General features: G+C 56.0%; 2 protein-coding genes across 2 annotated transcripts; both read left to right on the forward strand.

Moving 5' to 3' along the window:
* The first annotated feature begins 2,320 nt into the window (after positions 1–2,320).
* LOC122155644 (C-type natriuretic peptide 2-like) lies at positions 2,321–4,294 on the forward strand. Its single transcript, XM_042809676.1, has 3 exons — positions 2,321–2,419; positions 3,743–4,031; positions 4,158–4,294. Exons 1-2 carry the CDS (start codon positions 2,321–2,323, stop codon positions 4,013–4,015), a joined length of 372 nt encoding a protein of 123 aa, XP_042665610.1. The 3' UTR covers positions 4,016–4,031; positions 4,158–4,294.
* A 1,555-nt stretch (positions 4,295–5,849) lies between these two features.
* Positions 5,850–9,712, forward strand: GAPDH (glyceraldehyde-3-phosphate dehydrogenase). Its single transcript, XM_042809977.1, has 12 exons — positions 5,850–5,917; positions 6,280–6,320; positions 6,942–7,041; positions 7,323–7,429; positions 7,514–7,604; positions 7,726–7,841; positions 7,920–8,001; positions 8,170–8,321; positions 8,459–8,537; positions 8,752–8,835; positions 8,970–9,067; positions 9,413–9,712. The coding sequence occupies exons 2-12, from the start codon at positions 6,298–6,300 to the stop codon at positions 9,480–9,482; spliced, it is 1,002 nt and encodes a 333-aa protein (XP_042665911.1). The 5' UTR covers positions 5,850–5,917; positions 6,280–6,297; the 3' UTR covers positions 9,483–9,712.
* The last annotated feature ends 1,985 nt before the right edge of the window (positions 9,713–11,697 follow it).

Consider the following 11,697-nt stretch of genomic DNA (forward strand, 5'->3'; position numbering starts at 1 on the left):
TAAATGGTGCGGTAGACACATTGGAAGGAAGGGAAGCCATCCAGAGGGTCCTGGGCAGGCTGGAAAATTGGGCCCATGAAAACTTACTGAGGTTCAGTAAGGCCAAGTGCAGGGTGCTGCAGTTGGGTCAGGGCAATCCCAGGTATTTATACAAACTGGAGGAAGATCTCCTTGAGAGCAGCCCGGCGGAGAAGGACTTGGGGGTCCTGGAAGACGAGAAGCTGGACATCAGCCAGCAGTGTGTGACTGCAGCCCGGGAGGCCAGCTGTGTTCTGGGCTGCATTACTAGATGAATGGCCAGCAGGACAGGGAGGTGATTGTCTCCCCATCTGCAGATGTGAGGCCCCATCTGCAGTAATGTGTCCATGCCTGGAGCCCCCAGTACAGGAAGGATGTGGAGAAGAGAAAGCTTAGGGGAGACCTCACTGTGGCCTTCCAGTACTTGAAGGGAGTGTATGAACAGGAAGGGGAGCGGCTGCTAACAAGTGATAGGACAAGGGGGAATGGTTTTAAACTGAGACAGACGGAGGTTTAGGTTAGATATTAGGAGGAAGTTCTTCACACAGAGGGTGGTGACACACTGGAACAGGTTGCCCAAGGAGGCTGTGGATGCCCCATCCCTGGAGGCATTCAAGGCCAGGCTGGATGTGGCTCTGGGCAGCCTGGTCTGCCGGTTGGTGACCCTGCACAGAGCAGGGGGGTTGAAACTAGATGACCATTGTGGTCCTTTTCAACACAGGCCATTCTGTGATTCTACGAGTCTGTGATCTTAGAAGTCTTTTCCAACCTTGATTCTATGGTACTATGATAATCTTGTTCCCCATGAAATGTCTCCCCATTAGCCAGGGGCCCGGGTAGTACCATCCACGGGTCACAGATATGAAGGGGTGCATACTTGGATGTGACCCCACACCTTGTCTTACCTGGGCAAAATCTCACCTGCTTCCAACCTCAGTGCTCCAGATGCAAATTCTACACTCAGATTTCACGGGATTGGTGTAAAATGGCTCATTATGCTTTCTGTTTTGTTGGGCTGAGAAGAAAGGGAACCACGGGTCTGTATATCGAGTGGAAAATGCCTGTGAAGGACGGAAAGGAAGACAGGGCAAGTAGCTGAACTGTGACTTTTGTTATCACTGCAAAAGACTCATTTTCCTCTTCTAAAAAAATAAAAATTAAAATTAAAAAAAGCCCAAGTAAATAGGATAAATAGTAGACAGCAGAACACTGTCAAATTTCATCTCAATTGCTGCATTCAGTGATACTGAAGAAAGGGAATTTCAAGGTTTTATTACACCTCCCCTGCACACCCAACTGCTCCTGAAACGGGGTACAGTCTCCCCTTTCTTTCCCTCAGCAAACTTTCCTGATTAGTTTCTGTCTTCACATCCAGGCTGACTTCTGCGCTCTGGTTTCAAACAGTGACCTCATTGCGTTGTTCAGCTGGTGAGAAACTACAGTAAAATGGGAGAGGTAAACAAAGGGGGGGAGCTAACAGCCTGAAGATTTAAGAGGCAGGAGTCTGCTCCTCACCATCCTACTCCCATTGTGCACCTGAGCTTGAGAAAGTGCAAGTTCAGCCTCGACAAGTGCTTTTCTGTGCTGGTTCCTCTGGAAACTCAGCCCAGCCCCACAGATGGTGCACACTGAGCTATGACTCAGGACAACCAGTATGCAAGCTGTGTGCCCACGTGTGCTTAGATCCATGCTCCTATCACTGCCACAGATCCCAGAGTTAACACAAAAATCCGTACATCTACTGCAGCAAGAGCTCCATGTCCCCTGGCCAACCAGCTCATCAAAACATAGGTGTTAAAAAACAGAGCCTATACTGTCACAGCACCAGATTTGTGACAGCTCACTGCAGTCAGCACTGAGACTATCGCCAGCTGAGCTGCAGCTCATGCTCACTGTGGTTAGAGCAATAACATTAACAGCACTCTGCCCAAGAGAATGTCAGTGTCACTGCATACTGCAGTCTCCAGTACCGTTTCTGGATGTGTCTTGAAGTCTCATACTGATCCTGACAGACACCTCCAGGCCCCAGCCAGCAGCAGCTTGGCTTACATTTGTCTTCCCAGACACTCAGCAAACACTTTTGTGTCTTTTTTCTTTAGAGGAAGGGGTCTCACTGAGCTCACCCTGAAATATATCATCACAGACAAAAGGGCTGAAAGGTTAAGGAGCTCCAGGGGGGCATGCAGCAGAGCTGGGGGGCAGGCGCCTGCCAGAACCAACACTATAAAGGCAAAGAGGGGACGGCACTCACAGAGGCTACAGATCCTGTCTCACCTCCCGTAAGCCCCCAAATAAAGAGAAGATGCTGGGGCTCCCAGCGTGGCCCTGCTCGCTTTTCCTCCTCCTAGTTCTGCTCTCTGCCAGCGTACAAGCGATGTCCTCATCAGGACAAAGGCTCCAGGTAGGAGGGACTGGGATGGAGCTGAAGGAAGCTTTGGGAGTGGCAGGGGCAATTTGGGGAGGTTGTGTTTGAACATGGCGTGAGTGGTAACCCAACATCCCAGCTCCCAAGGGCTGCTCCCTCCCTTTCAGTCCAACAGCCTCAGCTCTAGGCTGACTGTGTCTTTACAAGCCGGCTCCTTGGGGAGTTGCCAACATTTCAAGGCAGGAGTCAGGCAGCAGCCTTTTAGTGAGTGCTCCTGGCTGTGGGTCTCTTCAGAGGCTTCTGGCTGCAAGGAGAACAGTCCTATCTTATTGAGTCCTGTGGCAATAGCCTCCTAAAGTTACAGTCCCGTCCTCTGCAGGGCGAAGGGCTTTTTGTTTTGTTAAATCTTTGTTAAATCTTTTAACTTCATCAATCGCAGAAACAATATTTATGGCTTTTAAATCAACCCAGCTTCCTTGTCCTCAAGCCCTAACCCAAGCCCCAGCACTGCCTACACATCAGCTACTCTGTCCAAAGAGAAAGCTACAGGGAAGCAGCTAGGATGTGAAGTAAAAACGCAGGACTGACTCCGCTATGACTCACCATGGAGACACTTTCACTCCTCTCTGAAGATGCCTGTGTCTGCTTCTATTAACTCACTGCTGGAGAGGACCGAGCTAAATTGTATAAAGGCATCCTCAGCCATAGCAAGCATCCATGTGATGCACAGGCGTGGAATAGCCACTGCAGGCTGCTGCCATGGGCAGCAGTAGTGTGCCCCCAGGGTACCTGCTGAGCCATCTCCCTGCCGCTGGAGGATGCCATGTGATGGAGCCGTGTAATTAAATTAGAGCATGCCTGCCTGCACAGAAAGTATGGAGACTTCCCAGCAGATGGGGAGCCTGCCTTCCTTAGGCCCATTATGATACTTGACTGCTTTATGGTAATGGTTCCTCTGTGAGATTGCCCTCTGGAAAAAAAGAAACGTGGCGAAACACTCTGAAGCGCACAGAACTCAGCTTCACCAGGAACAAGGGCTGATGCCTCCATTATTTTCCAAGTATGGAGAGAACTATCTGATAGCAGCAAGGCAAGGAACAGAGGCAGTAATACCCACAGCATTCCTTCCTGTTCTTTGGGCAGCAAAATCAGCTAAGGCTGGGTAGCTGCAGGCCCAGCCTTCCTTCAGTGTCCTTGGTCTGGATGCAAGGTCACAGGCATGGGGCCTTCTGCACAGGCATCATTTTATGTCTTGCCCAAGTCTGAGGGAAGGAGAGGGAGAGTGGGACAGTGGGCTGGGGTACAGGAGCATGGGCAATCCACCCTCACCCATCTCCTCCATTTATCCCTATGTCTCAGGTGCTCCTTTCCCATCTGCTGCCCTCGGACTCCGAATCCTTGCCGGCCGAGGAGGACATGAAAGAGGGGTCCAGCTCTGAGCCACAGCTGCTCTCCCCCCCACTGCCGCTCCTCCTGTCCGGGGCCCGAGCTGTGCATCCCCTGCACTGGCGCAAGGCCCTCGCCAGTCGCAAGAGAGCTCTCTCTGGAGACTGGGCCTGGAAGGCCGTGCCCCGGGGCTGCTTTGGGCTGAAAATGGACCGCATTGGGGCCTTCAGCGGGTTGGGCTGTTAGCCTGGAGAGACTGGAGGTGAGGGGGCCAGCAGCGAGGGCCCGGTAAAGCGGGCAGGCACCAGGGCACAGATGGCAGGGAGCACTCGGAGCGAGGGCGGCAGGAGGCCGGCCCGGGCGGCTCACCGGCCTTGCTTGTTCGCAGGCAGAGACCAGGCGTGTGGAGAGCCGGCCCGGGACGAGACCCAGCTCGGGACAGGACGGGATGGAGCAGGCAGCAGCGGGAGCCCCGAGGGCAGGGCGGGAAGCCGCGCCGCGCCGAGGATTCGCGAATTAAACCGAGCCGTGTGAACCTTCGTGTCGGAGCTCGCGCCAGACGCGCCCGCAGCGCTAAAGGGCTGCTGGGGCGCGCGACCCTCACCGCACCCGCCGGGAGATGGCGGCAAAGTCCGCGGCACGGCGCGGCCCCCACGCGCGGGGCCATTTTGGGTGCCGCCGCCATTCCGGGTGGGCCGGGCGGCACGCGCGTGCGGGGCCCGGCGTTGCGGAGGAGGAGCGGGGGAGGATGGGAGGCCGACACATCGATCGCGGCCTCGGGGCCGCCGCGTTGTCTCGTTCTGCCACGCTCTGCCCCTCGGCCGCTGCCGTGTTTGCCGAGCAAACAGAGGGCCTCCGCGCGCCCTGCCAGCCCTGACCCCGCGACGTGCGGGGGCTCCCCCAGCCCCGGGATCGCACCCCCGGCCACCCGACGGGGCCGCACCGCCGCCTCCCCTGGCCTTTAAGAAAAGGTCGTAACCTCAGGCTGGGGCTAAACTTAGCCACTGCCCCTCGGTGCACCGGGAATAACAGCTATAGAAGGAGAGTTGGGTTACGGGAGCTGCGTGACCCCTCGCTCGGGCCCCCCCCCCCTCGGTATCCTCCGTCCCCGCCCTTGGAGCCGGAGTCGAAACGGGAGCCCGCCTCACTCCTCCACGTTCCCCTCCCGCACCTTCCTCCCGCCGGGCACCCGGCTCCAGGTACCCGCTCCATCCCACGGGATGGAGGCTTTCAAACTAGGACGGCTCCATCCCGCGGCCCCTCGGTTTAGGTCGCACGAGCCCCGCTGCCCCGCGGCGGATAGCACCAAGCCGGGCGGCCCAGCAGTAGCACGCGGGGACCGCTCCTTCCCCACACACCAGGCCCGGCTGCCAGGCGCAGGCGTGCCGAGGCGGGAGCGGCACGACAGCAGCTTGAGGCGACGGGAGGATATCCGCCGTCACGTCCCAAGAGCAGCGGGATGCTGCGGTTTCTCATTAGCATGGTCCTCACGCTGCGCCGCACGGCCTGCTGGGCCGGGCGGGGAGCCTCAGAGCGGGGCCGGCGGACGGCCCTATCCCGCCGGTTTCACGGCGCGGGGGATGGATGTGGGACCCAGCGCACCCCACCAGCTCGGGGTGCGCGGCCAACACGTGCGAGGGCTGAGGAAGGGGAGCGGGCAGGCCGCAGCCTCGCACGGCGCTCTGTTGCTCCCACGGCCGCGCATCGCTCTGTGGGTATCCGCAGCGGCGCAGCCTGCACCCGCCGTACCGCATCGCGTGCTGCAGCCGCATCGCCCCAGCCTCACCCGGGGACACCACGGCCCCACGTGGGGCTTCGTCTCGCAAGCAACTCCGCACCCCCCGGCCCCGGGGCACCCCTCGCCGCCCCCACCCCGCACAGGCACCGTTGTACGGCATCAATCCCCCCTCCCCAAGCCCACCCTCGGCCCAACGGCCGCCCTTTGTTGCGAGGGGGGGGGGGTGGGGGGGGGGGGGGCCGCCTCGCCTGCACCGTGCGCGCACGTAGCCCCGGCCCGGCCTCCGCGCTGTCATTCGACGCCGGCCCGGCTGGGCGGGGCTCGGGGAGCTGCCTCCGTGTCTATAAAGGGCGGCGGCGCGGCACTGCGCCACCTTCTCACTGCGCGCTGGGGCCGTTGACGTGCAGCAGGTAACGGGTGGAGGGGGGGGGCATGGGGGAGAAGACCCCCACCCTCATCTCACCCACCCGCCTGTCTGCCTGCACCCCTCCGTAGGGTTGGGGCTGTAGGACCGGGGGGAGGGGGTCTCTGCGCAGGGCCGCGTGGTGCCCGGGGCACAAAGGCGGGGGCGGGCGGCACAAGATGGAGGCGGTGGGGGTGGGGGTGGGGGAGAGGGGGAGAACTGCGGGGAAGAGAGCTCGATGGGGATGAAGGAAGGGATGGCGGGTTGGGGGGCGGTTCCCAGCGCTCCGCAGTGCGCGGTGGGAGGACATTACCGGACTGGCGGTCTGCGTGCAGCGCCTCACGTCTCACCGTCGGTCTCTCCCCGCAGGAACACTATAAAGGCGAGATGGTGAAAGTCGGAGTCAACGGGTGAGTGCGGAGCCGAGCCGGGAGGCGCCGGGTGGGGCGGGGTCGCGGAGATGTACGTGCCCGTGGGGGGGGGGAGGGCAAGGTCGCCTGAAGGGCGGGGGGGCATCCCGATGGTGTTGCACCGAGACCCCCCTCAGCACTGGCGGGAATAACGGCCCCGCGTGGCGGTGCTGAGTCACTTCCCCGCAGAGTCGGGGTGAGTCACCCCGGAAGCGCCGGCGCCTCCCGCGTGCCCCATCGGAGGGTCTCCCGGCCCCATCGGGGCTCCTCCGCGTCCCATCGGTGGGCCGGGGCCAGCCGGTAACCGAGGAAAGGTCGCCTGGTGGATCGTGTGTCTGCGGGTGCCCCGGGAATGTGACCTTCTCCCACCCCACCGAGGAGTAACCAGATCCCCGGAGCCTTTAGTAAATTTAGCGCCTGACCTTTGTGGTGTGGGTGCCCTGGCCGGGGGTCGCTCTTAATCTTTAACCACGGCTCCTCGGCCTTTGGCCGCTGCTCTTCGACTCCCTCTGGGCAGTGATTCACAGATGCTCTGGGGGAAAGCAGTGAATAGGCTCAGCCATGTCCAGCTGGGCGTGTTCCTCACTGCTTCTCCTCACCCACCTCTCTGTTTCTCCCCAGATTTGGCCGTATTGGCCGCCTGGTCACCAGGGCTGCCATCCTTTCTGGCAAAGTCCAAGTGGTGGCCATCAATGATCCCTTCATCGATCTGAACTACATGGTGAGTTGTCTTGCAGTGCCCCCTCTGGGCACCACGTGCATCTTGCCTAGAATGGTTCAGCGGAGCCAGAGGCTCACCCAGCTCTGCTCCCCTTGGAAACCTGGCATAGGCTTGCAGGAAGGTTAAGAAGCAGGAACGTGGCATAGTGGTGCAGACCTTGGAGACTGGTTAGAGCAAAATACAGACCAGCAGTTAGACAAGGTCACTGAGAAGGTGGAGAGTTGAGATTGTGATGGGAGCATTTCATCTAGAATGCCTGATCTTTCCTCTCTCCCTGCTAGGTTTACATGTTCAAATATGATTCTACACATGGACACTTCAAGGGCACTGTTAAGGCTGAGAATGGGAAACTTGTGATTAATGGGCATGCCATCAGTATCTTCCAGGAGTGAGTAGCTTTCTCCTCTTGCTGCTCCGGAGGATGAAAGTAAGTGCCCTCCAGAGTAACTGTCATGGTTTTGTCCCTCCTCAGGCGTGACCCCAGCAACATCAAGTGGGCAGATGCAGGTGCTGAGTATGTTGTGGAGTCCACTGGTGTCTTCACCACCATGGAGAAGGCTGGGGTAAGTAGGCCACTGTGGCCCATGGGAAAAGGGTTGCTGGTGCTTATTTTTGTGGGGCACATCTTTATCTGTTGGGGCATTCTGGGTTATTTAATTTATTTATTTATTTATTTATTTTTAGGCTCATCTGAAGGGTGGTGCTAAGCGTGTTATCATCTCAGCTCCCTCAGCTGATGCTCCCATGTTTGTGATGGGTGTCAACCATGAGAAATATGACAAGTCCCTGAAAATTGTCAGGTAAGGAAGAAGAATGCTCCCTTATTGCACATATATACATGTGTTGTATGTGGCTGATTTGCGTTCTTTCTTCCTCAGCAATGCCTCGTGCACCACCAACTGCCTGGCACCCTTGGCCAAGGTCATCCATGACAACTTCGGCATTGTGGAGGGTCTTATGGTAGGTCTGGAGCTTGATGCTCAGGAAGATGCTCTGCCCCCAGGTCCCTCATGTGAAGAAAAGCATCCATATGCAGTGCTTCCATTTGGCTTGGGAGGATGGGGGTGCTGTGGATGCTTTCTCTGGAGAAAATGACTGATGTCTTACTTTGGTGCTCTTTTTCCCCAGACCACTGTCCATGCCATCACAGCCACACAGAAAACGGTGGATGGCCCCTCTGGGAAGTTGTGGAGGGATGGCAGAGGTGCTGCCCAGAACATCATCCCAGCATCCACTGGAGCTGCTAAGGCTGTGGGGAAAGTCATCCCTGAGCTCAATGGGTGAGCATTGTCTGTCTTTCTGTGTCAGAAGGAGGTAGGAGCCAGTGCTGGCTCCTGACTGGCTCAAACATTTTTGTAGTGGAACAGTGCTGGTAGAGGGATGCTTATGCTGTTCCTTGCTGACATATTTTTTCTAGGAAGCTTACTGGAATGGCTTTCCGTGTGCCAACCCCCAATGTCTCTGTTGTTGACCTGACTTGCCGTCTGGAGAAACCAGTAAGTGTTGTGGGAAAAGCTTAAAACTCTTCAGGCTTGCCTCTTAAATTCTTCATACCTGGAATTTTGCCCTTCTACATCCCTTCGTTTAATAGAAAAATTGTTTTTGCTGAAAGTAGCACCTGATATGCGTGGCTTAGTTACATGGTTCCCTGTGTCCGGCTGTAGCTGACACTTGGAGATGGGATTTGACGATCTTCTGCTTTTTTTTCAGGCCAAATATGATGACATCAAGAGGGTAGTGAAGGCTGCTGCTGATGGGCCCCTCAAGGGCATCCTAGGATACACAGAGGACCAGGTAAGTAGTTTCTGTGTAGGTGTTACTTGCCTCACTTTTCTGATGGTGGCAGTGTTGCTGGGATGATGATTTGTGATTCAGGCTGCTACCATCTATTGGGTGGAAGAGTGCTTGAAAGTGCCTCTCTGTTCCAGGTTGTCTCCTGTGACTTCAATGGTGACAGCCATTCCTCCACTTTTGATGCTGGTGCTGGCATTGCACTGAATGACCATTTCGTCAAGCTTGTTTCCTGGTATGCACAGCCTCAGGATGTGGGGGGAACTGGGAGGTAGAGACTGGCAGTTCTGGAGCAGTTCTGTGCTGTTTCATTTCATCAGCACCATCTGACAGTGCATGGCAACACAGTTCCCTGCTGAGTTCAGGTGGCTCTAGCATGTGACAGTCTCTAGTGAGATGTATCTGAAATGGCTGCTGCTGCTTTCCTGTAATGGAGGGCAGATGAGATGCTGCCTACTTTGTAAGGAGTGGATGGGAAGCCTTCCATTCAGTTGTATGGGCTGGGGCTGGAAGAGTAGTAACATGAAAAGGGATACGAGGAACGGGTCAGTGCTGACAGCACTTCTGTTTCCCTTCTCAGGTATGACAATGAGTTTGGATACAGCAACCGTGTTGTGGACTTGATGGTCCACATGGCATCCAAGGAGTGAGCCAGGCACACAGCCCCCCCTGCTGCCTAGGGAAGCAGGACCCTTTGTTGGAGCCCCTTGCTCTTCACCACCGCTCAGTTCTGCATCCTGCAGTGAGAGGCCAGTTCTGTTCCCTTCTGTCTCCCCCACTCCTCCAATTTCTTCCTCAGCCTGGGGGAGGTGGGAGAGGCTGATAGAAACTGATCTGTTTGTGTACCACCTTACATCAATAAAAGTGTTCACCATCTGAAGTGCTTTGTTCGTATGTCATTGGGAAGCAAAAAGGAATTCATCAAATGTTTTAAGATGGCCCAGCTAGCCCGTAATTGCTGGGCCAGCAACTCCAGCCAGTGCTCTGCAGTGTTTCATGCTTGGTGGCTCTACTGACAGCATGTTGAAGCTGTGAGACCTGGCATCAGGTGCTGGTGTTTGGACAACTCTGGTTGTGCAGAAGCATGGAGCTGTCCTGGCACCTATGATTGATAAAAACAGAAGTGCCCAGCTCCACTGATTGCAAAGCTGCTGTGCATGGAGCTCTGGTATGCCTGCTGGCAAGGGAGGGACTCCTACCCTTGAGCCAAAAGGTGTGGAGGGCTGTGACTGGAAGACTGCTGTGTGATGGAATGGAAAGCAGCAGTTCTTTATCCACCTTCCAGCTCTGGATTTTCTTGTCTGATGGGTGTGTGCAGAATAAAGTGCTGAGGAGTGATTTTTGCATTTTAACTGGGTAAAATGGCACAAAACCCAGGATTTTTTTTTTTTTTTTTAATTTCCCCTTCCTTATTAGGGATGCTACAAAGAGAACTATTCAATTACGCAGCTGACAATAAATCACCCTGGAAGAAATGGCTGCCTCAGGCCTTGTGTTCTGTGGGGGCTAGAATTAAGCATGGTCCTGACTGCAGAAGGAGTAGCAGCTGTAGTCAGGCTCCTGAGCAGCAAATCTCTGCAAGGATCAGCCCTCTGCCAGGAGCTGCAAGCACTGCCATGCTGCAGGCCTGGAGCCTACCCTGGCTGATGAGTGGTAGGGGTAGATAAGCAGTTCACTACCACCAAAAACCGTTGGGCTCTTCCTTTGTTTTTCATCACTACTGAGGCTGAGAGCTGCATCAGAGATGCAGCATTGCTCTCTGCAGGAGGCAGGTTGCAGCTACTTTCACAGTCTGACCTGGGGCAAGGACTGAGGCTGAAGGCTCTCCCATGGCCGAGACGTGAGAAACATGGGACAGTCTTCTGGAGCTGCTTATCTCTGACGGTAGAGCTGTGTGGTGTGAAAGCCAGACATTCACTGCGCTAGAGGGAGATGACTCAGAGTTGCTTTCCTCAGAGGAAATAGGTTGCATAACCTGTCTCTGGACTTACAGTACGAACAGCTCATTAGCTCTGGGATGGCCTCAATACCTGGCTTGCCCTCTAAATGTCCTGATAGGAGCTTTAGGTAATTCTGGAGTGCAACTGCAGCTGCTCTTCAGCTTTCAGCTGCTCTGGGGCTGGCCAGGGGCAGCCCTGCTGAGCAGGTGGGATGCTGCTGTGCAGCAGGCAGCCTACAGCCCTGCCAGGCTAACAAAGCGCCCTGTGTGGGTCCCATCCTGGCTATAATTGCTCTGCTTGGTGCTTTGAATGGCTGTCCTGTGTGCTGCTGCCTGCATAGCTGTGTGCATGCCAGCGAGATCCTTGTGTGATGAGAAGTGCTGAGAGGCTGCAGAAACACCAGATGCCCACAAGCAGGAACATTTAAAAGAATCACCTTTTTCATCTAGGAAGACTTATGTTTCCTGAGCAGTCTACAGCTGCCTGAAAAATGCAGTGAACTCACGCTGTTCATCAGCAAAGCCCTATCAAATTGCTGTGGGAGTGGGGGGCAAATTTATACAAGCTGGGGGGCAGGGAGTGGAGGCAGAGTACCCGTTGTTGTGAGAAACAATTGCTGTGAATGTTTTGGGTATAACGGTTCATTCTGTTTTCATTAAAGCGCTGTTCCAACCCATTCACACTCTTGCCGGATGTTCCTGTAAGAAGGATGCGGGGCAGCGAGGCAGAACAAGCAGGGAGCCGCAGAACTAACAGCGCGGTAGCTCAGGTGTGGAAGCAGTGGGAGGGCGCTTGGCCAAACAAACTGCGCAGCCCTCTGGGGGCTCGGTGCCCTCCCTCTCCCCATCAGCCCCGAGCACCTTCCCCTGAGTCCCGACGAGTTTGCAGCCAGTCGCTGCACCTGCAGATGGCACCACAGCAAGGA

Source organism: Centrocercus urophasianus, unplaced genomic scaffold (assembly GCF_019232065.1).
Source record: "Centrocercus urophasianus isolate 14NV4802_14NV808 unplaced genomic scaffold, USGS_Curo_1.0 seq_12, whole genome shotgun sequence".
In the NCBI taxonomy this organism is placed as follows: Eukaryota; Metazoa; Chordata; class Aves; order Galliformes; family Phasianidae; genus Centrocercus; species Centrocercus urophasianus.

Coding starts and splice junctions, on each gene's coding strand:
- LOC122155644 (XM_042809676.1), top strand. CDS start 2,321: ATGCTGGGGCTCCCAGCGTGGCCCTGCTCGCTTTTCCTCCTCCTAGTT. Junction 2,420..3,742: donor CATCAGGACAAAGGCTCCAG/GTAGGAGGGACT, acceptor CCTATGTCTCAG/GTGCTCCTTTCCCATCTGCT.
- GAPDH (XM_042809977.1), top strand. CDS start 6,298: ATGGTGAAAGTCGGAGTCAACGG. Junction 7,842..7,919: donor AAGTCCCTGAAAATTGTCAG/GTAAGGAAGAAG, acceptor TTTCTTCCTCAG/CAATGCCTCGTGCACCACCA. Junction 9,068..9,412: donor TTCGTCAAGCTTGTTTCCTG/GTATGCACAGCC, acceptor TTCCCTTCTCAG/GTATGACAATGAGTTTGGAT.